General features: G+C 30.0%; 1 protein-coding gene across 1 annotated transcript in view; it reads right to left on the bottom strand.

The window, feature by feature from the left end:
• The window catches only part of mmd (disintegrin and metalloproteinase domain-containing protein mind-meld), a 420,228-nt gene that overhangs the window by 203,222 nt on the left and 189,506 nt on the right, over nucleotides 1-27,500 (bottom strand). Inside the window, exon 3 of the mRNA XM_088272686.1 lies at nucleotides 11,828-11,878. Coding sequence (XP_088128812.1) covers nucleotides 11,828-11,878 — 51 coding nt within the window. The remainder of the gene's footprint in view (nucleotides 1-11,827; nucleotides 11,879-27,500) is intronic.

Genomic DNA, 27,500 nt, shown 5'->3' on the forward strand with positions numbered 1-27,500 from the left:
TATATAAAATATACATATATATGTTTGTACCCAAACCACTTTTATTAAGCTTTGCAGTTACCTGGATATTCCGACAAGAAACATTTAATATGAAGCAACTTGAGTTGAAAGACATCATCTGGTGGTACGACTCGGGTTTTTTTGTTGTGGAATTGCTTCCATAAAGTTCGTATCTTCCTTTGTCCACATATAAAATGAGCATTCGCTGAACGTACACTATTTTTATATCAAACCTAAGATATATTCATTTTTTATGAAAAACTGGAAAGATACTTATTTTTTATTCAGGTATAAAATCTAAAATATCCAACAACAAAAAATAGTAGTAAAAAAGTCCCTCGAACACGAAGCTTTTCTCGATACAAAGCGAAGAAAACTTTTTTAAATTTTATTGTATCCAATATATTATTTTTAATCTTGAAAATTTGACCTGACTTGAAAATGAACTCTATTTAAGTATAATTTATCAAAAATTATAGTTAAATTTCGGTAAACTATGTATTTAAGGTATTAAAATAAAATATTACCTTAAATTTTAAATAAAAATAGCCTACCATTTAATTTTGCAACGTTAGCGTAGTATTTTATAAAAACAGCGCTTTATAAATTACCCGATTGTTAAAACAGAATTTTAAAAACAATTTCTTTTAAATCATTGTTTAACAAATTAAAATTTCTTGAAAAAGTCTTACAAAAAATCCATTCACTTTACACACAACAAGATAATATGAAGATTATTTTTTAATACCTTAAAAATATTTTGAATTAAACCTTAGATGAGTAATTTAATTATTATTATTATTATTTTTTTTAATACCCAAATGTCAAGCGTAAATTTATATATTTTTTTATTTAGAACTTATCTGGGATAAGGAAGGGATTTCTTATGAACGTCTTTCCGGAATAGGGAGGTTTTAATTATTCCTCAAGGATCTCATAAATCTACCCCTGAGTTTCAGTAAATAAAACAATGCTATAAAAATAACATACCAAGCAATAGAATGCATCAACAATGGGATAAAAAGATTTCCCACTGCACTGTAGTGACAAGTTACATAGTTTATTTATACAAATACGTATAAAAGCAAAACGCTTCACGTATGTGTTTTGAATGGTTTTATGTTGATAAATGTTATTTCGTGACTCCACAGCAATGTTACGAAAGTATAAAATGCTTTTCCAGTCAAATGAAGCGGAAATAAGCTAACAAAAACACACAACTGCGTTTCTGCCATAATGTATAATATATTTTATAGCAATGTTGTCAAATAAAATCCCCAGACATTCTTCCTTTGAAAGATTTCAGTTTATTTGGTTTCTACCTTCAAAAAGATCGTACACTATTGTATTCTTTATACACTTGATTCATATTTAAAAGTATTAAATCATTCATTTTATGTTGAATCTTACTAGAACAAGTATCAATATATTTTTTGCTGTTGGTCTTATCACGTAAAATTTCGAAAAATGAGAATGTTGAATACTGCCTTAAATTTAACTTATTTTTTCAATAAGGACATTTTCTGTAATTTTTCATGCATGCGAGATTCATGTATTATCTCATATCGCATTAAATCATCGAAAATGAAATTGCTTTCCATTATAATTTTGAAAAATTCTTATTACATATATTATAATTAATTACCTCGTACATTAGTTATTTTATTAAGACTTGTATTTATAAAATATATAACAACACCCATTTACGTATGAGTTTGATGCAACACTAAGCAATATTCTTTTGATTTTATTCTCACATTATTTCGTTTCTGAGATATATTCTTGATAGATAATTGTAATCTCTAATAAATCTATAATAAATCTAATCCAGAACTTCTTTATAATAATGAAAATATATTCAATGTTTTGTCACTATAAATCATTAAAGATATATCTCACAAAAGAAAAAAACAAAAAGCCTCTTTTCCAAGTTCCGACTGCACCTCGGTTCGCTTTGACAGCGCCGTTCGTTTCTCTCTATAAGCAAATCATTGCAATTTAAATGTTTAAACGTGTTGCCCTACCCTCGACCCGGATGTTCAAGTGCGCCTGACTACCCTGGCCGCACTGCGAACTACGGGATCTAAAGAGGTTCTGCCTTTGAGAAGAACTTGCAATCGAAGTTCTACGAGGCGCGATGAAGTAATACTCTGAATTAAAGATGTGTGAGGAATTGAAAATATCTAAAAGTGTAAAATGCTGGAAATCAACGTTTTCTGCTCTTTGAATTACACATTGAAGAGTTTCAGGAAACACGTTTTTACTCCATTTTTAATGTAAAAACATCACTCATCGAATAGAGATGCATTAATATTGAAGGGAACTTTTACCAAAATGGAAAAAATTTTATAAACCGTATTTTACAGACAATAAGACGTACTTAAAAAATATCTGTCAATTTAAAAAAAAATATTTTGGACTTCGTTCTAGAAGATTAACTCAACTAAATTATTTGTTAAGTGATTAATGTAAATAAGTGCATCTTATAATCCAAAAATACCGCAAAATATTCACGCAAAATGTACAGAGGTATGTGTTTAATATGAATAATGAACTTTGATTTAGGAAGGTAATTTATTACTTCGAAAATCTTTAGTTTAATAAGAGCACCGATATTAAGGATATTTACTAAATTTGAAAAAAAGGGTAAATGTACCAAACCAGTACCCAGGAGACCATTTTGGAACTAAATTACCAAATCTACAGACTTTCACAGGATATTACTTAAAGGCCCAAAATGCTAATCAGTTTGTAAAAGAGAAATCCGATGAATATAATTTGATAACAAAAAGTGCTTCAATTTACATAAAATCTATTGATGAATGTTCTTTCATAATGAGGTTTGAATTAACCATTTCGTTTATTGCGTAAAAAGTCGAAGATAATTTTGGTAACGATCTCAGAGATTCACCAGATGAAAAAATATACCGAAGGGAATGAAACAACCCGCTTATAATCCGAATAAACTCGATAAGCAATCAGCATAGCAAACACCAATATCTGAATTTCAGATAAACATGCAAAATCAGAGCTTCCTTAACTTTTCTTAACTTCAAAACCCAACATACTTTAAACGTACTAAATATTATTAGGATTTAAAATTTCGAATACCATCTGACATTTTACGAACGATATTTGAGTAGTTTACTGGCCACACCATCGGGATTTAAGTTTCGGGATCACCCATTTTATTCAAACGGCCGAGACGCGCTCCACAGTTTGAGAAGCTCCTATCAGTGATCACAAAAACCCGCATACGAAGGACGTCATACCTTAGCACCGACGTTCGAAATTTCGAATACCATTTGACATTTTACTAACGATATTTGAGTTTTGTTTACTGGCCACACCATCGGGATCACCCATTTTATTCAAACGGCCGAGACGCGCTCCACAGTTTGAGAAGCTCCTATCAGTGATCACAAAAACCCGCATACGAAGGACGTCATACCTTAGCACCGACGTTCGAAATTTGGAATACCATTTGACATTTTACTAACGGCATTTGAATCTTGTTTACTGGCCACACCCATCGGGATTTAAGTTTCAGGATCACTCATTTCGAATTACGGACGATTAATGGCGGCGCTTAATCTATTCGAACGGCCTGTTTGAAATATTTATGTTCCAAACTTCGAGTCAGATATCGCTGATTGGCAAATAATAAATTTCGGGTTATCTTTTGGGGAGAACTTTGCCCGGGAATGTGCGTGTTGCTTGATTGGATTAGGATTCAGTTTTTTATTTTATTTTTAGACCGCCAAGAGCGTTTTTTCGTTACATTTATCTTTAGCATGTCGAGATTTGAACAGCGCTGATTAATTAGATACAGAAATAAAATTTAACACGGGTAATGTGGATCGTTTTGTAAAAAAATAAGGCGGTACAAATACCTTACAAACATTTCAAGGGTTGAAAAACGATGCCTTGTAACGTTCAATATTCATTTCCTATGTAATAAAATAAAATTTAAAAACAACTTGAATTTGAGCTCATTTATTTTTAAGACAATATTCTTAAATTTTTTTTAAATTACGTTATACTTTTTTAAACTATAATAAGTAATCAGTATTACCCTAGACTGGTATTTGGAGTGCAGAACTATATAAAACTACGTCGATACCATGCAGTGCCCTATGTACTATTGGGTATGAGTAATAAAAACAACTCTTGGAATGAAGGGTGATCTTTTTTCATTATTATTACCCAGGGATGTTATCTAAAGCGCAAAACTGTTCATCTTATCTCCATGTTACTAATTATAAATACAACGCTGCTTCAATTTAATGCACTTACCTATGCGCCATTCAAAGAGAATAAGGGTAGTATTTAGTGATATAAAACATAAAAAGAAAAAAAATTTTTTTTTTTTTTTTCAATTAAAATATTTATTAAATATTCCTATCACTTGCACACGAAAAGAAAATGGAAAAAGTAAGAGGATAACATTTTTCATTGACTTTAAAATTATTATTTGTTTATTTAAAAAATATATATTAATTGTTTTTTGTTACCCAAGACCTGAATCGCAGGATTTGCCACATGATGATGGAGAATATTTAATAAATTAATTATTTATTTTAATAGTTAACTTAATTTTTTTTTATTTGTTAATTTATTTAGTGATGGAGACAACACCGCGATAAAACGGTGCAATGTTTTTGTAATATCGAGTGGGAATAAAGGTAAAGAGAAGAAAAAAATATTTAATTATTTTATTACTGGATTTATGTTTCATGCTGATATTTCTTTATAAAATTGCGTTTAATATAATAAAATAACAACTTTATAGTATAAGCACATAACTCAATGTGGAAAAAAAAACAAAAATTTTGTTTTATTTTTATGTATTTCAGTTGACTAAAAAATTATACTGTATAAATAAGTCACATACGGAGAATGTTGTTTTTTCTTATAATATTTATTGAAATTGGGTATAAAGAAGCACTGAACAATCAAGGGGCAGATTGCTGATAGCTGAATCGCTATAATGTAGGGGCAAAAACGTATTTTGTTCATGAAAAATGAGATGTTATCAAAAATCTATTTCCGCGCCCCTTTCACAGTTGTGGTGTCAACTCGGCGTATCTTTTGTCTCTGGATAGGAAAACAACAGACTGAAATGAGAGCCTGATGTGAGAAAAATGGCCCGGCCAAATGAAGGCAATATTGGAAGGCATTGCAAAGCCAGGGTGATGCAGAAAATATTCCCAAATATTTATTTGAAGAAAGTAATAAATGTGATATGAATTTAATACGGTTTTATGAATGAAAACAAGCTGTATTTATTGGTGTTTTTGTCATTAGCATATCGGTTAAAAAGGTTCATCAAAACATGTCTAAAATGTTTATTTCAATACATACCTTTCCATTTAATTAATATTACCATTAACAAAATGTTTGTGTATACATTTTCACTAATGATATAAATATGAAATACAACTAATAATACAACATTAGACATTAAAAAAATTAAAAAAACGTAATTGGGTAAGATAAAAATTGCTTTATTTAAATTAAAATTTCACTTGGTAAATATCACTGTTTCTTAAAATGTACTGCAACATGTATTTCGATGTATTCCGCTTCGTTTTTAAACACATTCAATGATACGGAATGCATACGTTTTAACATATATTTTTTTAATGCTTTATTTTTTTATTGTTTGTTATTTATTTAATTAGTATTTTAATAAACATAATTTTTTATTATTAAATAATGGATGATAATTTTATTTCTCCAGTGTAACAGCGTCCGTTACATGGTAAATATTGATATTGAGGGCATAAACATCTACTTTTTTTTCGTCTAACCCTTATCTGCAACCAATGGTGCATAAGGCATTGACGCATTGTTACCTTAATCGTTACTTTTATGAACTTAACTTCTTACATACTTAAAAGTGGTCAGGTTAGAAGTATAAATTATCAGGGGGTATGTATGAGCAGATACCTGAATGTGAAAGAAGTGAAAAGTGTTTGCATAGACAGATTGGTGTGGTTTTCTCTTCTCTCTGCCTACCCTTGCGGTAAAGCAGCATGATGGTTAGTTAGTTTTATTCTCAAAAATAAACAATTATTGAAAAACATCTACAACTTTTCGAATAATTCTGCATAAACATCAATTCAAATTATTTAGAAACATTTATTATTTGATTTCGTCTGAAGATTTTTCCAGTAATAGCAAAGAAATAAGTATTTCAACAAACTGAGGTAACCATTTTATTCGGGATGATATTCGCTCGCCCCTCGATGTTATTAGATCTCTTATGGAGCAGTTCATCTTAGCATTGAATAAAAAAGATAGACGAAAAATGGCAGATCGAGGGAAAGACGTGGTGGCTTGTCGCAAGTAGCACAATGTAAGACGGGAATTATGGGCGAGTTATGTAAAGGACAGGTTAATAATGACGAAAATCCCCCATTGTGGGAAGCGCCACGTGTCGTAGATAAATCATACTGTTAATACTGTTTTATTATAAGGTTTAAAAAACTTCTCCAACTGTGCAGTTTCATGAGAGTATAGAATGTTGTTTTAACAGGATAAAAATGAGGTTATGTAGAACCATTATGTAACTGTCAGTATAATACGGGAGATGAAACTATAATACATTAAGAACGTGAATTTCTACCAGTGAATCACCAGGACATCAGAAAAGTGGTAGGGTTTATTGATTGAATTTATTTATTTTACTTAAAAGGCGATATCGTACCCATTATTTAATTAAATACTTAATACTCCTTTTATCATTTGTCTCCGTTAATTAATTAGAAATATTTAAAAAATGACAATTTTAAAAAAAGGCATTTAACTTCATAGTAGTTATGGTTTATCTAAAAACCTAGCTTTTAAACCCCACCTTTATTTTAAATCTGAATCATTGTGATTATTTTGATATTTAAGCTACATCAATAAAAACTAATCATCCGAAATGTGATTTCATAGAAGAATGCTAAAAGAGAGAAGTAAGAGACACAAAAAAAGAAAAGAAAACTCAAGTATTTTTACTTTTTTCTGAGACATAAGAATTAATACGTTTGTATTTTATTACAAGACAAATTTGAATGTAAACGCTGCATTACAAAAATACTGAAAAACATGAGGGACTGCTTTCACCATATATAATAAAACCCTTATCCGCAACCCAATGGTGCATAGGGCACTGTGTCATATAAACGCAGTGTTATCTTGATCGTTTTTACACATGAACGAAAGGTGATCAGCCCTCCGCTTCAGGTACCAGTCCATGTTAATATTAAATAAATATTATAGTGAAACAATCACTTATATTTATTTTACCCCCCTTGGGAATCGAGCCCGGGACCTCCAGAACGGTAGCCGAGCGTGCTGACCATTACACGAGGCGGACGAAAATTGTATCACTAATTAACTACTTAGAGTGACTACAGAAAAAAATAATAAGCGTGATCTTGATTCCTTACCTTCAGCAGCAAATAGCACAAAAAAAGAATCACTTCGGAAGTTTTTAAACCTAACAATCTCATTGTGTATATAATGAAGACAATTTAAAACGTTAATAAAGACTTTTTTTATATTTTTAAACCAGAAAAAATGTTTCATGACTTGGCTTCGTATAGAATAATTTACTTGTAAATACCTTGCAGGCGAACAAAAATGAGTATTTTAAAATGGAGAAATTTCATTTTTGTTGTTACCGGGAATTTGTAACGATAATATTCTCCGACAGTAATTTTAAGTGAAATATTGGCAACGTAAGCTTCCGGGGCTATCCCATCTAGAGGCGATATTATTACCTAAATATTCGCTAAATTGACGCATGAAAAAAATATAAGCGGCTTCAGCGACCGGATGGAGCGTGTGACCGGAGATAGCGGGAATGGCGGGAAGACGCCACCGGAAGTGAAAGTTTCAGTTAACGCAGCGCCATTATTCCGCGCTCAAACTTCACTTTCTTCCCAGTTTCAAAAGGTTCGGCGACTTTTGGCGACATTAAAAGTCAATTCAATTACCTTAGACCTTTACAAAATTGAAAAATAAAACCGTATTAAATGGATTCTTCGCAATTTTGTAATTTAAGGCGAATTTTTTGACAATAAGCCATTAAATTAAGAAGTGTATGTACACAATTTTATTATATTGTGAAATATTTTTTGCTTCAAGCATTTTATAAACATACCTACATAAAGATATAATACGATCTTTGAAAAACCCTTGAAGAGATTTCTCACAAAAACGGCGCTATATAAATTATCCAATAAATAAATGACAATATGAAAAATAGTATGATAAAATAGTTGGTATGCTCGCATTTCTACAAAAGTTCAAACAACTCGCTGCATTATTCTAATAAAGCCAATAATTCTTTCACCAACTATGTATAAAATTTAAATAATTATACACCTCTAGCAGATGTCCGAAAAATAAGTTTTATGAATCCAGCAAGTCATTATTTGTGTAGCATTTGCAGAATTATTCAGGAAATGTTTCATTTTATCATTGTTAACGCCTTAATTAAAACTCTTTATTTAGTTGAAATATGTGTATTATTTTTTGACATCTGGGCATTTTGAAGTCTGGGCATTTACGGGGTTGACGACCGTCATAGGCTGGTTTAAGTGATCATTGATACACGTGTAACATTCACCAATTCTACCCATTATTGACAACCACACTACTCAAATTCTTGAAGTTCTATTACTATACTATTCTTGAATCACTAGAACTTGACTAGAGACATCTATTGATGAGATGAAAAGAAGCATTTTATTGAGCAGAAACTCTTTTATTAGTATGTGAGGTCCGAATCCTGGATTACAATCACATAGGTACATGAGAAACGCCAGAAAATATCATTTTCATTTTTATGATTTTAGCTTACAATTCCAGCTGATTTATTTACAACATTAAATGCCTAGACTTCCATATCATTCTTCATCTTTGATAAGATGTCAAAAAATAAAATGAAAAAAAATTTTTGATTGGGGATAATCCAAATTTGTGAACAAGTATTTGAACACACTCGAAATGTTGTTGTGATATAAAGTTTTATGTAAAATTTGTGTAATCATTGATTGTTTGTAGTTTTAATCCTACAGTGCGACTCAACGCCCAAAAAATCAATCACTTGCTAAAAAAATTGTGAAATCAACATTGCTGAAATAGAATGCTGTTTATCTGATCAATTAAATAGTTCACATTGCAAGTTTTGAATTCGGATGCTCAAATTTATGTTCATACTAATATTGTTACTCAAAAAAAAGCATAAAAATCTTCTTATTAATCCAATAAAATCGTTTCATTATAAAGTTTTAAGGTTAATATATTGTAGAAAAGGACAATATAATGCATGTCCTTGTATAAAAAAATATACTAAATGTTTGCATGATGGATTTGAAAAAAATGTCACGAATACAGAGTAAAGATTTTTTTTGCATTAAGGACTTTTATTTCTTTGTATGTAAATTGAAAGCAAGTTAGCTAGCAACGTAAATAGAACATCGAGAAAGAAAGCTTGCATTTGATCTCATAATTCCGAGAGAGAAAGCTTTTAAGGAAAATTCTTCTCTCAAATAAACTTAAAATGGGTATCGTAGCGATTCGTCTGAAATATGGTATGTAATATGAAATGAAAAAAAAAACATTTAAGGATATAAAAAATTCTGTTTGAATTCGTCTTTCGCATTATTTTGCTTTTTTGAAATGTTTTACTAAATTTATAGACAGCAGATTTTTATATGCGGGAATCATTTGTGGTGACGACACATTTTTTATATTATAAAACGCCATATGTAAATTTTCATATTGTTTTACCATATAAAACTGCGTGCATTTTTTCCATTATATTTTCCCCATATCGTGTGATGTGAAAGCGTTATGAATAGTGAATTTATTGAAAAAATGTATTTGCATATTCATTTTTTGTTTTAGGTGAATTCAATTTCATATGTGTCATATCTCATTTTTCTTTTTTTTTTCAATTTTATCTTCTATAACATTTCTTTGGAATATAATGTGAAAGCATATATCTAGGCGCACATAACGAGATCTATCTATTGCGTTACATCCCTTATCCATTGAATGGATATCTTTTTCGGAATTCTTCTCACAATCTTCCAATTAGATACATATTTCATAGATAAATTGAATATTATATTTATGATTTACAAGCACCTTCCAGGAACCAATAAGTGATACTCAGATAAAATAACCTTAGATGTAAAAAAATATGTATTTAGACCAAAAAAAGCTTTTTATAGACGCTGATCACTAATATTATAATCAGTGTCATTTATGATATTTTTATGACGATTTGAGACGACCGTCTAAAAAAACACAATTGATACCAAAAATATCGCAACAAAAGCTTAAATGGGATAAAAGAAAAAAAATTATACAAAATTACTCAAGATTATAAGAAATCGGTTTAATTAAGATTTTGGTGTTTTTCAACTTACTGAAAACAACACAGTAATAATAACAATAATTGAAATCACAGTCAATTTAAACATATTTGATAATGCAATAGTGGAAAAAAGAGATTATTTTGAGTTACTTGAGAACATTCAATCCGATGTATCACAAAAAGGCAATGATAATAAAGAACCAAGATCTTATTATTTGAAATCAAGAAAATTAATTTTATAAGCGCTGGGTCCAAAATGAGTATTAGACGGCTAAGCCAGAAATAGCTTCCGTTATGCTCCAAAAGCCAAGCGCACTACTTGATGTTTCTCCGTACCTACATTTTAGTTCCATCTGAGCACTAGAATCCCTCTATGTATATGAAGGGACTTAATTACGTACTATGAGACAAAAAGGTAAGAGCAGCATTAATATATAATTGCCTTTGTGGCCTAACAATGTTTAGGGTTAAAATTGTGTGGCAAAGGAATTCTATTGTGCCTGTCAGCAATTGTTGCGTTGAACAAAGTCATGCGTGTTTTTTCGTTTGATTTATTGTGCTTTGTTTATGCCTAGATTATTTAATTTAGCCGCACGAGGATTTTTTATCCCTAATTTTAAGTCTTTTTTGAAGAAGTCGGTTTTTCAGGTATTCCCTCGAAATCCGTGTCTTTCTTTATTATTTTACTAGCTCTACCCGGCTACGCGTTGTATTTGTACGTTATTTAAACCAATTGTGAAAGCTTTGTGTAGTGACACTTTTGGTAATAATTAAAAGTGTAATTTTGACATTATGATAAAAGTTAATATGTACATGAAGTTCATGGAAGAACGCACATCACATATATAAAAAAAAACTAACTGAGCACGCATTGCTGTGGCTTGGTCTGATCAAATGTACAATAAAGAAAAAAAAGTAGACAACACTTGTATAATTTCACAATGATTGTGAAGCAATAAAAATATTTAAAAACCGTAATACATTTATGCAATCGAAAAATGTCAATAATCCAAATGACAGCACCTGTAGAGAAGGCACTCTATTCGCTATGAAATAGGTTTAATTCTGACTCGGGACCTGACCACATTCAAGAATTGGAAATACTTGACTATCCCAAGTTTTCTTCAGTCGTCTTTTGCATTTATTTCCAACTGCATTCACTTCACAAATTTGTTTTACTGTCTTTCTACACTCATTTGATTCACATGCCACACTTGACTTCACTTGATACACCCTTGTTAATTTTATCCATAATGCTTATCTCACAGCCTTGCGTTCTTTCATTAGATCATCATCCGAACATCTATCATACATAATTTGGCCACACACTGTCGCAGAGACTGCATATTGACTGCATTCGGTCTATTTTAGTCCTTGATTTACCTTTTTATTAATTTATTATTGCCTCTATACGTTTAAGGTATATAAAACCTAAGAACTTACCGACAGGACTCTCTTCGTTCCAAAAGGAGTCATCAAGCGTGTAGTCGGCCTCTGCAAAAAGCAGAAATAAACATGTCAGTCTTCCTCTTAATTAGTACGTTTATAACTTATACTAATGGAGGATGACATGATACATATTTAATGACGATGGTGATAATGGTGATTAAATGATGATGCTTCAAATAACGGTAATGATGAGGTATGGAAACTATGGTACATACAAAGTTCTAAACTACTAATAGTTAAATTCTAAGATGTGCATGAAATAGGATAATTAATTTTATAATTTATAAATGGGTTCTTTGCGTATATTTTCAATTATTTCACATTAAATTATTAGTAATGTGTATTTTTCGTATTAAAAAAAAAACATGATTCATTTCATCCCGTACGCTACGAATATGTCTTGCATCTCGTAAAAAGTGACACTAGTCAAAATAAATATTGTTTAGGGATACATATCCATAATTTAAATACAAAACAAAATTTAATTTACTTAAAAATGAAAATATTCAATTGTCACTTTATTTTATGTGGGATGTACTGTTCTCATACAAAATTAATTATATCCTATATAAAAATGAGTCTCTTGAAAAAAATGAATCGTGGTATATTTTCGCAGGTATTGGATGGGATTTTTCTTCTTGATATCCTTATACGCACCCAATGGTGCATAGGGCACTGCATCATATCGACGCAATGTTAACTTTATCGTTAATTGCACGAAGGCAAGGTGATTGGCTCTGCACTACAGCTACCAACCGGTCCAAGGTAATTTTGAATAAATATGAAAGTGAAAATCACAAAACCGGTGGGATTATTTATATTAAAATGATGATTGCAATTATACAAACGTTGAGAAATTACTAAATTGAAATGAACGAAATGTGAGCTTCGTTACAATTGTTTTTTAAATGTACATTTAATGTTATATTTTTATTTTATTTTTATAGTAAGTAATATTTTGAATATGGTGTCGCCGTTAGACGTTCCGATTTCCGTGGCATCCATTCATGAGGATTTTTGCGTAAGCGCCAGCCAACAGTCGCGTAATGACGCGTCACGTCACGTAAACGGTGTCGTGCCTTTACGCGGGGGTGTGGAATTCCTCCCGAAGCCCTTACAGCATTAGCTCTTGAGTTAACTTGGGTAATCTGGCTAAAGCATCTCCTTGAGCCGATAACTTTTCAATAACAAATTATGACAGGCGCCGTGAGTAATCGCCCGTCGGAAGAGAAATGCAGAGCGAGTGTGACGTCACCAGCCTCACCCCCCACCCTAGTTCTCTAGTGTGAGTAATGGACTACAAAGATGGGAGATAAAAAATGGGACAAGGATTTGATTTATTTATTTTGCTATCGCAGAACGAGTAATGGGCCATATATTCGATAATAAGAACTTTCAATACCTTTTGACTATCAAATATTTTGGGATGTCTTATTTTCACATAAATTACACTTGATATCTTTAAAATTAGCACCCAATATAGAAGGCTGTATGTGAATGTATAAATAAATATATACATAAATAATTTAAAGTGTATATTCAAACCCGTAGATGGAAGTATCTGTAGCTTTTAAAACTAGTCGTTTAAAATAAAATACAATACTTAAGTGGTGAAAACAAGTGTTTTTATTTACTATTTAATCATAAGTTAGAATGGTTTTTCTTATAATTTATATTTGAAGCACTAACTTTGTAATTTTTCATTTTATAATTAAAATGTAACTTTATTTTAAAATCACTATAAATATTTTTTATTATGACTTAATTATAATGTCTACCGGTTTCGGAGCTAACCGCTTCTTATCAAGACTGATTAATACTATTAATCAGTCTTGGTAAAAAGCAATAAGCTTCGAAACCGGTAGACATTATAATTAAGTAATAATAAAATATTTATAGTGATTTTAATACAAAGTTACATTTTAATTACGGTTTTTCTTCCTTACTTGTCGTGTCGGGTCTCTCCAACGTTGACTTACACTTGTGAGAATTTTCCTTATTTTGGGCAGCAAGAAACAGCTCCTCGACAAATTACATAAGCAAGGTTGCAAAAACGTTAAAAAATCAAATGTCTATCTTATATTGTTTCATTTCTTAATGAAGTTATTTTGTACAAATATTATATCAAATATACAATTAGTTTCAAAATATTATAAATAAAGACATAAAAATATGAATCACATTTTGTCAAACAACATTACAGCTAGAAATATTTTACTAAGAACCGCGACTATTCCAAGATGAATCTATAAAAGCTTTGATTGCAAATGCTCTCGGTATATTCGATCGTTTAAGTGTTAGTGAGACTTGTGTGTATACGTATAATACACATTCCATCATTGTATTAGTGTACTAGCTGAATAACAACTATCTGATAAACATAACCAGCCACCAGAATAAAGTGGTGAAAATGAGTGATGTATTCTACCAACACATTCATATATTTTTTTATTATTCATGGTATCACACACACTTAAAGAATTGGATGTTTAGACGACAGCTAGCTACTCTGATTCATATCTATACTAGGTAAAAATGGGGTGGGGGTTCAACCCTTGTGGATATATTCAACCATTATATTTCGGCAGGTGTAACTCTCTAAGATGCTTCAAATAACAAGGTTGAAAGCACTTTTGTTGGGAAGATATAAAAAATATGATTTCCCTATGAATCTCAGTGTATTATGCTCTCGTAGTCTCGTTAAAAAGGTTTTCTGCTAAAAAAGAGCACAAAATTCACTCTTCAGCCGTGTTTCCGAGACAACCGGAGAAAACTCAAAAACAACTGCGCTAATGACGTGAATCTAAAGTAATGAGTAACAGAACATACGGACTGGTGACGTGACACCCCCACCCCTACCCCGACCCCTGCTCGCGACACGTTATTCGCGTGACGTCACAGAACTAGGTAGCCACTTCTAGGTAAACTGCAGGATCTGGTGATCTTAACTCCGTCTCGCAAGATCCGCAGATTGTGTAATTATTTTATGAAAGCATACAACGTGCTTGTATGTTTTATGCATAACACAAGTATTATATTATATATATGGTATATCCCAAGAGGCTGCTCTTTATATGAACACGTAGTAAAATACCGACTACAGAGTAACTAGGAAATCATAGTACGTATTTTATAACTACAAATACTTTTACTTTAACTTTCTTACGTGTATTATAATACATATTTAGAGTGTGAAAAACGGGATGATAATACCAACATTTCAAATAAAAACAACTACTTTACATACTTTACGTAGCCTTATTTATTTCATTTTCATAATATCCGCCCTCAAAATTTCAAACTAACAATAATGTATCCATCCTCCCTTTGTTTTCCAGTAGCGAGAACACATTAGAGAATATTTTTTTTTAATAAAGTATAATATTAGTTATTTGTTTATTATGACATATGTAATCACGCATGACACAATTGAACGCTACAATCTACCTCAAATCTAATCACTTCCATTACTTTATAATTAATAGGTTTTTTGTATACAGTTTTGTTATTTGTTGATTCATTATTGATTGAAATAAAAAATTTAAATACAATAAATAATTATATTTAATTGGACACTGAAAATGTTGTTCGAAATATAATAACATTTTGAGTGTATCCAAATACTTGTTCACAAATCTGGATTATCTCCAATGATAGGAGTTATAAAGTTATAATAATATATTTATAGATTTAGGAAGTATACGGACACACTCAAAATGTTGTAAATAAATTATTTGGTCAAATTTTAAGCTAAAATAATAAAAATAAAAATAATATTTTCTGGCGTTTCTCATGTGTGTGATTATAATCCAGGATTCGGACCTCACATATTAATAAAAGAGTTTCTTAATAAAAAGCTTATTTTCATCTCACCAATAGATGTCTCTAGTGAAGTTCTAGTAATTCAAGAACAATGTTTCGAAATTGGTTCATATATATAGAACTTCCAAGAATTTAAGTAGTGTGGTTGTTAATAATCAATTATCGTCAGCCCCGTAAATGCCCAGACTTCCATATTCTTCTTCATCTTTGATGAGATATTCATTTTATCAAAAAATAATATTTGAGAGTACCTTTCACTTAACACGGGAGTAATATTAAAATGTCTAAAAGCTGTGTACGACCCGTCATAACTTTTTGAACTGAATGCAGAGAGGACCTCATAGTAACAAAAAAGTGTCAGAAATGAATACTCTATGAGGCATATCTGGCAAGAGTCTACAAGATAGAATAAGGAATACCAGGATAAGAGAAATATGTGAGATCTAAGATGTCGTTAGGTGGGAAAGGCAACAAAAAAGACAATGGTACGCGCATGTGAGGAGAATGGAACCATCTAGACTCCCTAACATTTTACTGCACAGCCAACCCCAATGAAGTCGACGCTAGGGCAGACCACCAAAAAATGTATTGGTAGTTGGGAATCGATATCGCAGGAGACTTATCCTTCTTAAAAACAGGCCACAAGGCCTAGAAAAAGAAGAATAAGTAGAGGAAGAGAATGAAATCGGAGAAAAAGTAGACCAAATCCTTGATTGCGATACAAAGAAGAAAAACAATTATAATGGCTCATCATTTTAAATTTTCTATAGCTGTCTTATAACCGGATCGGTTTGCTTTGTAACTCCGAGTTTCCTCCTGGTGGGGCTTAGGGAATTAGACATGTCAATCTTGCTTTAAGCAGATCACGTTATTATTATAAAAGATCCGCTGAGTCGGTTGAAAGGGAGCGCAGTCGAGGTAGAAACATGTCGAGATTGCATCGTCAGAACGGGGCTTTATAGCTCACGCTAAGCAAACATTGCCAGACTGCTTTTCTTACCAGAGATGATCAACTTCGGATATAACGAACACAAGAGACGTCGCATAATTTCTGTTTCACTACGGTTTTCATCCAGGAAAGCGGATGAAATAATATATGTTTTATCAAAATGATAATATTCACTATTGTCCAGAATATGTTATGTTGGTAAGTCTCTTTAAAATTATGTATACGAGAAATCAGTCAATAAACAAGCTGCTTATCTTCAAGCTACTTAGTTTTTGAGAAATATTAAGAAAATGCCTTATTAATTACAAAAATTTTTGAAGTATTGAAACGATCAAATGAGAGCATTAAATCATTTAATTGTGCATTCTTATTTCTCAACAGTTACTTATAGAAATAAATGAATGGTTCATTTAATTATCTGGTTACAAATTAACTTTTTATTTTATTTAAGTTTTGTATTGACATATTTGGTTGTACGGAATTTTATATTTATGTAAAATAAAATAAGAACAGCTTTTTCCACTTTCGTTTTATTTTATCAGTAACTCGGTTAGTCTATTGATGTCGATAACGCCAAAAGTCAATCACTAGTCATATTTAAAAAAATATTTTTTCAAAAAAGGAATGAGAAAATTTTTCAATTTTTTTGTTGTTGTGCAAAAATAACCTTTGTCCGTCAATATCTTTAAAAAAAATTTAAATATATATTTCCATGATATTACAGATTATATCAAAGTACGTATGTGTTCAATATATTCATAAGATGTATCCTTGTATTATATTTTATTTCAAACAAAAAAATGTTCATCTTATTTTTGATCTGATAAATATATTTTCGATATTACACTTATTTAAATATTGTAACCAATCTAATATACAGACACAATAAATTCTCTATTCATTTAAAGAAAAGTAAAAAAAAAAAACAGCTTATTTAAGTCAAGTTTAAGAATGAAGCTCCATATCGATCTCTTGAAGAAATAATTCTAATTCATAGGTACACACTTTGCACAAGTCATGTTCTCGCAAATTCATGGGATTAATGTGAAAATGTAGCTGTGTTTGTTTTGTTTCATAACAGGAAAACACCCCTATGCTGCGCTAAAGTAATTAATATTGAAGGGGTTGATTTTGATCCCATGACGCCTTAATTATTCTTAGAAGCGCGTCATGGTAAAAGCAATATCGAGAAAAGTCATCGAGCCATAACAAACATTGATCAATAGCTCATATTTTGTTGATGTAATATAATTTGATGATTTTATATATATATATATATATATATATATATATATATATATATATATATATATATATATATATATATATATATATATATATATATATATATATATATATATATATATATATATATATATATATATATATATATATATATATATATATATATATATATATATATATATATATATATATATATATATATATATATATATATATATATATATATATATATATATATATATAAATGATAATTCAGTATTCTTATTTGTGTATCATGATGACAGTAATACTTAAAAAACTCAGCCAACCCATAACATTGATTTATATGTATAATTTGATGAATTTTCCATTCACAAAAAAACGTTTTGTTAAGTTTTGCGTCATGATGAAAGCAATATACTCAGAAAACCTAGCCAGCTATAACAAATATTTATAAATTTTAACATCTCAACACAGATGAAGAAAAATATGGAAGTCTGTAAGTAATCGGTCAGGTTGTAGTCCCGTGGTTAGTGTCGCGGACTCTTAAGTCAGAGTTTCTCAGTTCGAGCCCACTCTACCACAATTCGATACCAATTTCTAAAAATGAGCTGCTAAGGGTCACAAAAATGTATGAAATTGAAATATTTGTGTAAATAATAAAAAAAACACAAATATTTCTCTTTTTAATAAAAACAAATTAAAAAAAATCAAATCATCTAACCAGCCTATGACAGGTTACAAGCCCTATAAAAAACGAGACTTCCATATTGTTCTTCATCTTTTTTTAGATGTCGAAATTCAATAAATAATTTTAAAAGTGGTAAGACCCGTAATTGCGAACTTTGTTTATAAATGTTTATTAGATTAAACTTTTGTACTGACATTTCTTGGTGGAATCGCATTTAATATAATAAAATAAACACTTTATAGTTATAATGGTTTGATTGCTACTAACATCATCAGACTGGCGATGTTAAACGTAGCCACTGGTCAAGTAAAGTAAATGTGGGAGAAAAACTGTGTATTTGTTATTTTATTATAAAAAATATATAATTTATTTTACATAATTTGATGAATTTTCCATACACGATTAATCGGTATTCTAAGTTGCACGTATAATAAATATTAAATTAATTTTTTTATAATTTGGTCTACTTATCGTACATGATAAATCATTCACAATTTACTTATTTAACTAGAAGTCGGGCGTATTCTGTCAAATACGTTTATTTCAAAAATATTTTGTTTTCAATGATGGAAGCATTTAATAGTTTCTACTAAATAATTGCTGCGGCTTTGCATGAACTTAAACCGCAATGCAATTTATTACAAAATACAAAATTTCATGAAATGTTTCAAAGAACTTAATTTGAAACCCTTTGCGCTAAACGAACATAATTAATAGCATTTCAGTGCAGACTTTTTATGCAAATTAACTATCAAATATATATTATTTACTAATTAAGTAGATACTCAGTTTATAAATATAAAATTTTGTAACACTTCTTGGTGGAACTGCATTTTATAAAATAAAATAACAATTTTATAATTTTTTTCACGTGAATTTTATTTAATCAGCAACCAGGTTTCGTCGTGACCGACATCACCAGCCTGATGGTGATAAATGTTGCTGATAAAAAAATACATAGTTGTTATTTTATTTCATAATGATAAATTTGATTAAGTTAGCTTTACAGTTTTTGTTGATGTGATCATTATTTATCAGGTAGACTTGAAAAATACAATTTTTTCTCATTTTGTTTTGTTTACTGTAAGAAGATGTAAATAAATGTATATATGATGTAAATTAAGTGTAAATATATATTAGTGTAATTTAAATTAGTGTTATATAACTTAACCAAAGAAATAAAAAACATATATTATTTAATAGTGGTATTTACCAAATAAAACTTCAATTAAAAATGGAAAGGTATTTTCACAAAGTGACTGTCAAATCGTTCGATGAAATTATCATATCATCCTTATCTTTGTTTCCATAATCTTTTCTCTTTTAATATTTTACCACATCTTTCTTACTTGCTTTCCTTAACCGATTTTATGGTTACATAAATATATTTGTTTTTCAATTATTGATGATTTTTAATTATTTTTAATACTTGAAAGTGGTCAGGTCAGGAGTCGTAATAATCGGCGGATATGTATGAGGAAATGTATGAATGTGGAAGAGGCGATGATTGCTGATAAAGAAAGATTAGTGTGGTGGTCAATTTTATTTTTCCACCCCTACGGAGAAACGGTGTGGTGGTTAGTTAGTTAGTAAGTAATAATGTGAACACTCATGTAGCAACTCTGTATTAATTTTTTGTTTCTTTCGTTTTACTTTTGAACAAGCGGCATCTGCCCACCAATTTTAAAACAGCCATTTATAAGAGACCAACCTTGTCATATATCATGAATTTTTTTTGAGTAGTAATAGAGGCATATTTCACATACGTAAAATTTCACCGTGTTTGTGAAGCACTTAAAGTATAAAAAATCTATAAACAGCTCAAAAAAATTGCATTAAAGCATTGAAAATATTTAATTTTGAGTGTGTTATTGTTGCTTTTTGATGAATAAATATACATGGAAAAAACATTATTTTACCAATCACAATACTTTTATTTATATTTGTATACTTGAGAATAAAACCACGCGCATATTCGAATGCAGCATTGGTCAAAATTTTAAAGAAATTGGTTTCAAATTTTAAACCAAGGGATGTCATACTTTAAACAAACAAATATTTGCATTTTTATTTATATAAATTAATCCACTGATAAAAGTAAACATTTTTAATTAAAAAAAAATAAAGCCTACAGAAAAAAATGGGGTACATACTTTCCAGAATAAATTGTGATTTGAAGCAAAACGTTTCTGGCTTATTTAACTATTCTTAACTAATCAATCACTGGACGCGGGAACTTGACGCGATAGGAGCTCATCAGCATTTTAGGGGCCTATCCATCAAAGGGTTGATATAAAGGGAGAATATCCCATCAATTCCCTTTTATATACAAAATAAGAGATGATTTTTGGAAAAATATAAACAGCGGACCGTGAGACGGGAGCCAATTAGCTCCAACAAAGCATTATGGAATTCTCGTAGGTACGTGAACACGTCAACTTTATTATCGGTTTGATGAAATATGTATTTTTGGAAAACTCATTTTCTTCTCTCGCCATTTTCCCAATCTCATTTCATTATGAATATATTGGAATTCGTAAATAATATATTGGAAATGGATTATTGTAAAATATTTCAAAAAGTATTCATTATAGATAAAACCATATTTTTAACTAACTCATGCCACACCAATCTGTCTTTGGAAACAATATTTGCCTCTTCCAAATTTATGAATCTCTTCGTACATAGTTGGGAATTATTCCGATTCCTAACCTAATATTTTATGCAATTATTTTTTTCATAATATTTTGAGAGTGTCTTAATTTTTGTTGACAAATTTGGGTCTTTTCACTTAGGAATTGTTTATTTTGACGAATCAACATAGATATATGGAAGTCTAGGTTACAGAGTTTATTTATAATATAAAAATCTAAACTTGCAAGTTGTGTGAATATGATTACAAAATAAATAAAGTAATAAAAAAAAACTCAAAATAAATTAATGAATTAAAAATAAAAAATAAAAACTTACTGCAAAATTACGTCGGGTTGTGGTCCCGTGGTTATTGTTACGGAATGAGTATTATTGTTACGGAATGGTTATTGTTATGGGGTTGAACCCACTCTACTAAAATTTTAAAATTATTTTAAAAAAATCAGCCTTTAGGCTCACGAAAACAGAATGAAATTTTAAATATTTGTTTAAATAATATTATTCTTCAAACCCCTATCCACGCCTGATGGTGCATAGGGCACTGTATCACATAAACACAGGGTTAGCTTTATCGTTAACATATGAATGAAAGCTGATCAGCCCTCCGCTTCAAGTACCAGTCCAGGGTTATATTGAATAAATATCAAAGTGAAAAAATCGTCTATATTTATTTTACCCCCCCCTGGGAATCGAACCTGGGACCTCCATCTAATACGGCAGCCGAGTGAGCTGACCATTACGCTACAGAACCGAACGGAGGTGTTTATAATAAAACATAAATATTTCAGTTTAAACATTTAAAAAAAAATCTTTTGATTAAAAAAATATGTTTTACTTATATTTTTTATACAAAAATGTTAGTAATATTTGTATATAACGACTCACCGATGCATCGGTGAATGGTTATATGCAAATATACGAACCACTCATTGCGATGAGTAGTTCGGTGAGTGGTTATATACTAATATAACTAACATTTTCGTTAAAAAATATGTAAAAATGACTAACCACAAAGTAAATGCTTTAAATATTAATAATATTGAAAATAAAAAATTATGTAGTATTTGAAAGTCTTAGAATTTAATAAACCCTGATGATGACAAGGTTCTTAAAAAATTATGTAGTATTTGAAAGTCTTAGAATTTAATAAACCCTGATGATGACAAGGTTCTTATCGTGACAAGGTTCTTATCGAAACCGGTTGGTTTAAGTGTACTAGTAATAAAAATAAAAGTGGATAAAACAAAGTTGTTTAATTTCATAAAGTTTATAAAATATGCCACATAAGTATGTGTGAAAAACATTCAAGAAAAAATTATGTATTTTTACTCAGCTGAGAAGTTAAAAAAGTTCACCTTTTTTTTCAGATCACATACAAAATATTTTGCACGAAAGCACACGTGTATTGGATAATAAATAAGACGAAGTTTCTCCGCTCTGTTTCAAAAGTGGTTGAAGTACTGTTTAATTAGTGCACAAGTTTGTTCGCCAGATGCATTCTGCACCGCAATGTCTGTGTTGGCTGAATCTTGTTAAAGGTGCAGCTAGTGCAGTGCATGCAGTCTGCATTGTGCAGGCATGCGATGAGAACGCACGCAACAAAGCCACTAGCGTGGTCAGCGATGAATTACTAATTCAGATTTCATATTCAGACCATTTTACTGAAAAATAATTCGGCAACTGAATAAAAACGTGTTTATTTGGTTTTCTTATCCAAAAATCATTGAGATAGATGAACAATAATTTAAAATTATTTTATTATTTACAATATTTAGAATTTATCCAAATACTTGTTTGCAAATTAAGATTAAATCTCTGCTTAATCAAAGCTTTCCTCATCGCAATATAGATGACTGTTGTGAACTCCCATATACTGTATTATGAATAAGATCAATATATCTAGAAGTTTAAAAAAATGAGTAGTGTGGCTGTCAATCATCGTTAAAATTTGTGAATCTTACACGTGTATAAAGTGATCACTTAACCAAGCCTATGACGGTCATTGGCTCTGTAAATTCCCAGACTTCCATGTTCTTTTTCACCTATTTTAAGATGTCAAAAAATTATTAAAACTCTTTAATCGCTATACTACGACATCGATCATGGAGCATTTGTCAACATCTCAAATTCAACAAATGAGACCATTCGGGCCACAGCAGGATGGCTACAGTCCTCGATGTATACCCAGTGAATGAGATCATTAAGGCTTCTTTATTTAATTTATGGTAATATGAATATTAAAGGGTATGTGTTATAATATTTGATGAACACTGATTCATAAGATTTTTTTTTGTAATTTCATACAAATGTTATGAATCATAAATGGTAATGTATTTATGTAATTTTGTAATATATGATATATACTTCAGAGCCGTAGCGGATTGTAAACATTTGGAATAAAAATTATTTAATCATAAATGCATAAATTCCAAAATAATTAAATGTATCAATATAATAGTGTATTAATCTGTATTGTGTGAAAGTTGTAGAAAATTTTGTAATTTTTGTAAACGTGATTTTAGTTTAGAGGTTAAATATTGAAATCAATTTTCAATACAGCTTGTAACGCTTTCAAGTAATTCTTATTTTTGTAAATGTGTTTTATGGCTCCATGTTATTCGTATGAACCTTATCTGCCCTTAAAAAGCATACTTGGGAAAATAAATATTTTTGAGAAGTTCAAGGATCATGTGTAGCGGAGAACATAAAACTCTTCTCAGGCTTTGTGGAAGTACTCGCACACAATATACTGCCTTTTGACTTGCGCCTGCCGCCTGGCGCCATATGCTCGATATATTCATATTTTATTATATCTATTCTTTATCCATAATGTTAAGGAAAATCGTGCAATCTATGAATCAAACATGAAACGACAAAACACATATTTTGAAATTGCAAAAAATTTATTTTTATAATTATAATGTAACTTTGTTTTAAAATGACTTTAATTCGCTTGACATTAAAATTAAGTCAAAATAAAATATTTATAGTAATTTTAAAACTAAGTTACATCTAATTCATAAATAATAATAAAACCCTTATCCGCACGCGAATGGTGCATAGGGCACTGTGTCATATAAACGCAGTGTTATCTTGATCGTTTTTCACATGAAGGAAAGGTGATCAGCCCTCCGCTTCAGGTACCAGTCCATAGTAATATTTAATAAATATTACAGTGAAAAAATCACTTGTATTTATTTTACCCTCCTTGGTAATCGAACCCGAGACCTCCAGAATGGTAGCCGAGCGTGCTGACAAATTTAATTATAAAATTGAAAATCACAAAGTTAGTGCTTCAAATATAAATTATATAAAATGTTTTTTTGCAATTTAACTTTATCAACAAGAAAATTATTAATTCAGATAAGTGAATTGTCCCTCAAATAAAATGAAAAAAAAATACGTTTATTCAATATTAAAAATATTTAAATTTAGGATTTTGAAATTTGACAACATGTTTCCAAAACCGATTTTGAAATTTCTAATTTGTGATCAATAAATAACGACTGGGGAATAGTTAAAATTTTTTCAATTCACTTATCTACCTAGAAAACCGTTTAGGATCAACCCACATGGATAAATAAAATCTCTAACTTTGTTTAAAAAAATAAAACGTCAGAAACAAATTTCAATTCATTCTCCTCATTAATTCTTACTTTAACTGTATATCATATAAATTCTCACTTCGCACAAAAAAGCTTTCTAAAACATACTGCTCTTGTACAGACGTAATACGTTAAATATTTTTGAAATCAAGCAATAATTTATTTAGAAGGTATTTGGTATGTTGCAGAAAAATTATATATTATTTAAAAATACATTTCATTTTAAATGTTATTGAAAATTTATAGTTTCAGTTTTTTTTGTAACAGTTTTAATACACATTTTTTTCGTGAAACTTGTTATTGAAACCCATTTCAGGAATGTTTACTATTCCACAACGTTTCGTATCGGCCAAACAATTTGAGGGGTGAATTAAAAAAAAATACTTCATTAAGAAAAAAACATTTTTAGTTGTCGAAAGTAATTATATTTAATCAAAATAATTAATAATCAATGAAAGAAAAATAATATTTAACTTTATTCATCACACAATTCAACATGGTCGGTTCGATTCGATATTTCATGGACCGATTATGCAACGAATCACTATCTCCCTGCACTTCATGGAGACCGTTTTAAAGGTAGCATTTCACCATCGAGCCAAAGCAACAACGGTTAAATCTGTTTTATGTTTTATATAAGACTTCACGATTTACGTATTATGGAGTTTTCAATCTTTAGTTATTTTCAACTATGAGTTTTGACTGCCCCTTGAATTGAATATTTAAGTCTAAAACGCAGGGTTAAATCTTTTACTTTATCAATAAATTAATCTTATTTTACATTTTTAAATTAAAGTAAATTTATTTACATTGCAATTTAATTTTTAAATTACACAAATGATATACGAATGAAAAATAAATTAAATAACCATTTTAAAGTAATAAATACATTAAGGATAATGTTGTTTATTATTTAAAATTTCAACTCTATTCATAAACTTTTATTCAGACAAACAAATATCTTTTTCTCAGAAACAAAAGAACGGATCGCTTGTGCTACACTTTTTAATTAATGAATTACAAGAAGTTACTATTAAAATAAGATTTTTTTATCTCTCAATCAGCCAATGTTACTCCTTTCGCAAATTTGACAGTCCCACAAATGAAATGTTGAAAATTCAAATTTTATCTGAATCTGGTGACAATTGCATATTTTTCAATTCTTGGTAGATAAGATTATCAAATACATTCATGATACTCTTTGAAAGCCTTTTTTCAATAACCACTGTGTAATATCAAATATGTGATAAATTATATTAATAAAATAGTGAAACGTAAATATAAATTACTTCAATTAGTACATTGAGTGAATTTTTTTTCAGTTTTAAAACACATTTCATAGTGAAATTTCATGATTCTTGATGAAACTTATTTCAACTTATTTCTCGGATGTGTACTTTTATTTCGGCCGAAGAAGACTTGGCACGATTAGATCAATCAGAATCTGATGGTGTCAAAAGACTGTGTAATTGGAGGGCACGTATGACTAGATGTATCGATGAGAAGGAAGCTAGGAGTCTATATCAGAACAGAAGAGTGTGCTCTCTGCCTACCCCTGCGGAAAACGGCGTGATGGTGGTTGTAGTAGAAGTAGTAGAAGTAGTATTCATATTCTTATAACCTTTCGTCTCACAGCCAAATAATTTCAACTTGAAAATTTCGCTGAATTAATAAGAACATTTAAGTAAAGGTAATTTATTATTAATTTTGATCTAAATTTTTAGTAATTAATTAAAGAAAAAAATTTTTTTTATGCCTTGTAAAACCTTGATTCCTGATAGAAGAGATTATCAATCGACACTTCTGATACTATTTAGAAAACTTTTTTAATGACCACTATTTAATATCAGTCTAAAATAAATTAATAAAAACTTATTTCAAACTTAAAAAGCTTTAATTAATATATTTTTTCAATATATATATTTTACAGTTTGAAAGTTTCCAACAATTTTACAATGAACACAAAAACACAACGTTAAACAAACAAAAAATTAAACTGATGAGTTTCTATTGTATTTATGCTGACAAATTGAACAGTCTATTGAGTCTGACCAGTTGCATGAAATAGCACTACTCTCCAAGGATTGTAATCCCTTAGTGCAATACCTTATTAACACAACAATTCAGGTACCTACAAAGCCTGTGCATTTCATCCAGCTTTGTCCACAACACAGAGGCAGCCGGTGGAAACGGATCGCCAAGAATTAACCAAATGACCACAGAAACCTCCATACCCCAGAACAACGCCATCTTAAGTAGAAACACTATTCACTTTGCCCATCCGAGAGGAAAACTGCATTAGGTTACACTGTTCTCAACTTCATTGTGTGTATTTAGTTTCTTAATGAAAGTGTTTATATGTTAAATTGTTAATTTTATGCATATATTTATTCACCAATTAACTAATATATCCGCCTTCATATTGTAGTGATAAACACATTTGGCTAACATGCTGGAGGTCCTGGGTCCTGTTACCAGAGGGGTCAAAATAAATGCTTTAAATGTGTCATATATGTATATTATATACATATATGTAGGTTCTGATTGATCTGGTCATGACAAGTCTTTGTCCTCATTCTGTTTTTTATATACATATAATTAAGTGACACTGTATTTATCTAACGCACTAGTCGATGCACTGTAATATCATATTCATTTTAAAATATATGTTTTCAAATGACCCATGAAATAATTGTCAGCTGAAGGTTGACGCGTGTCTATCAA

Source organism: Brachycentrus maculatus, unplaced genomic scaffold (genome assembly GCF_059751285.1).
Source record: "Brachycentrus maculatus isolate JH-2025_06_01 unplaced genomic scaffold, ASM5975128v1 h1tg000514l, whole genome shotgun sequence".
Lineage (NCBI taxonomy): Eukaryota > Metazoa > Arthropoda > Insecta > Trichoptera > Brachycentridae > Brachycentrus > Brachycentrus maculatus.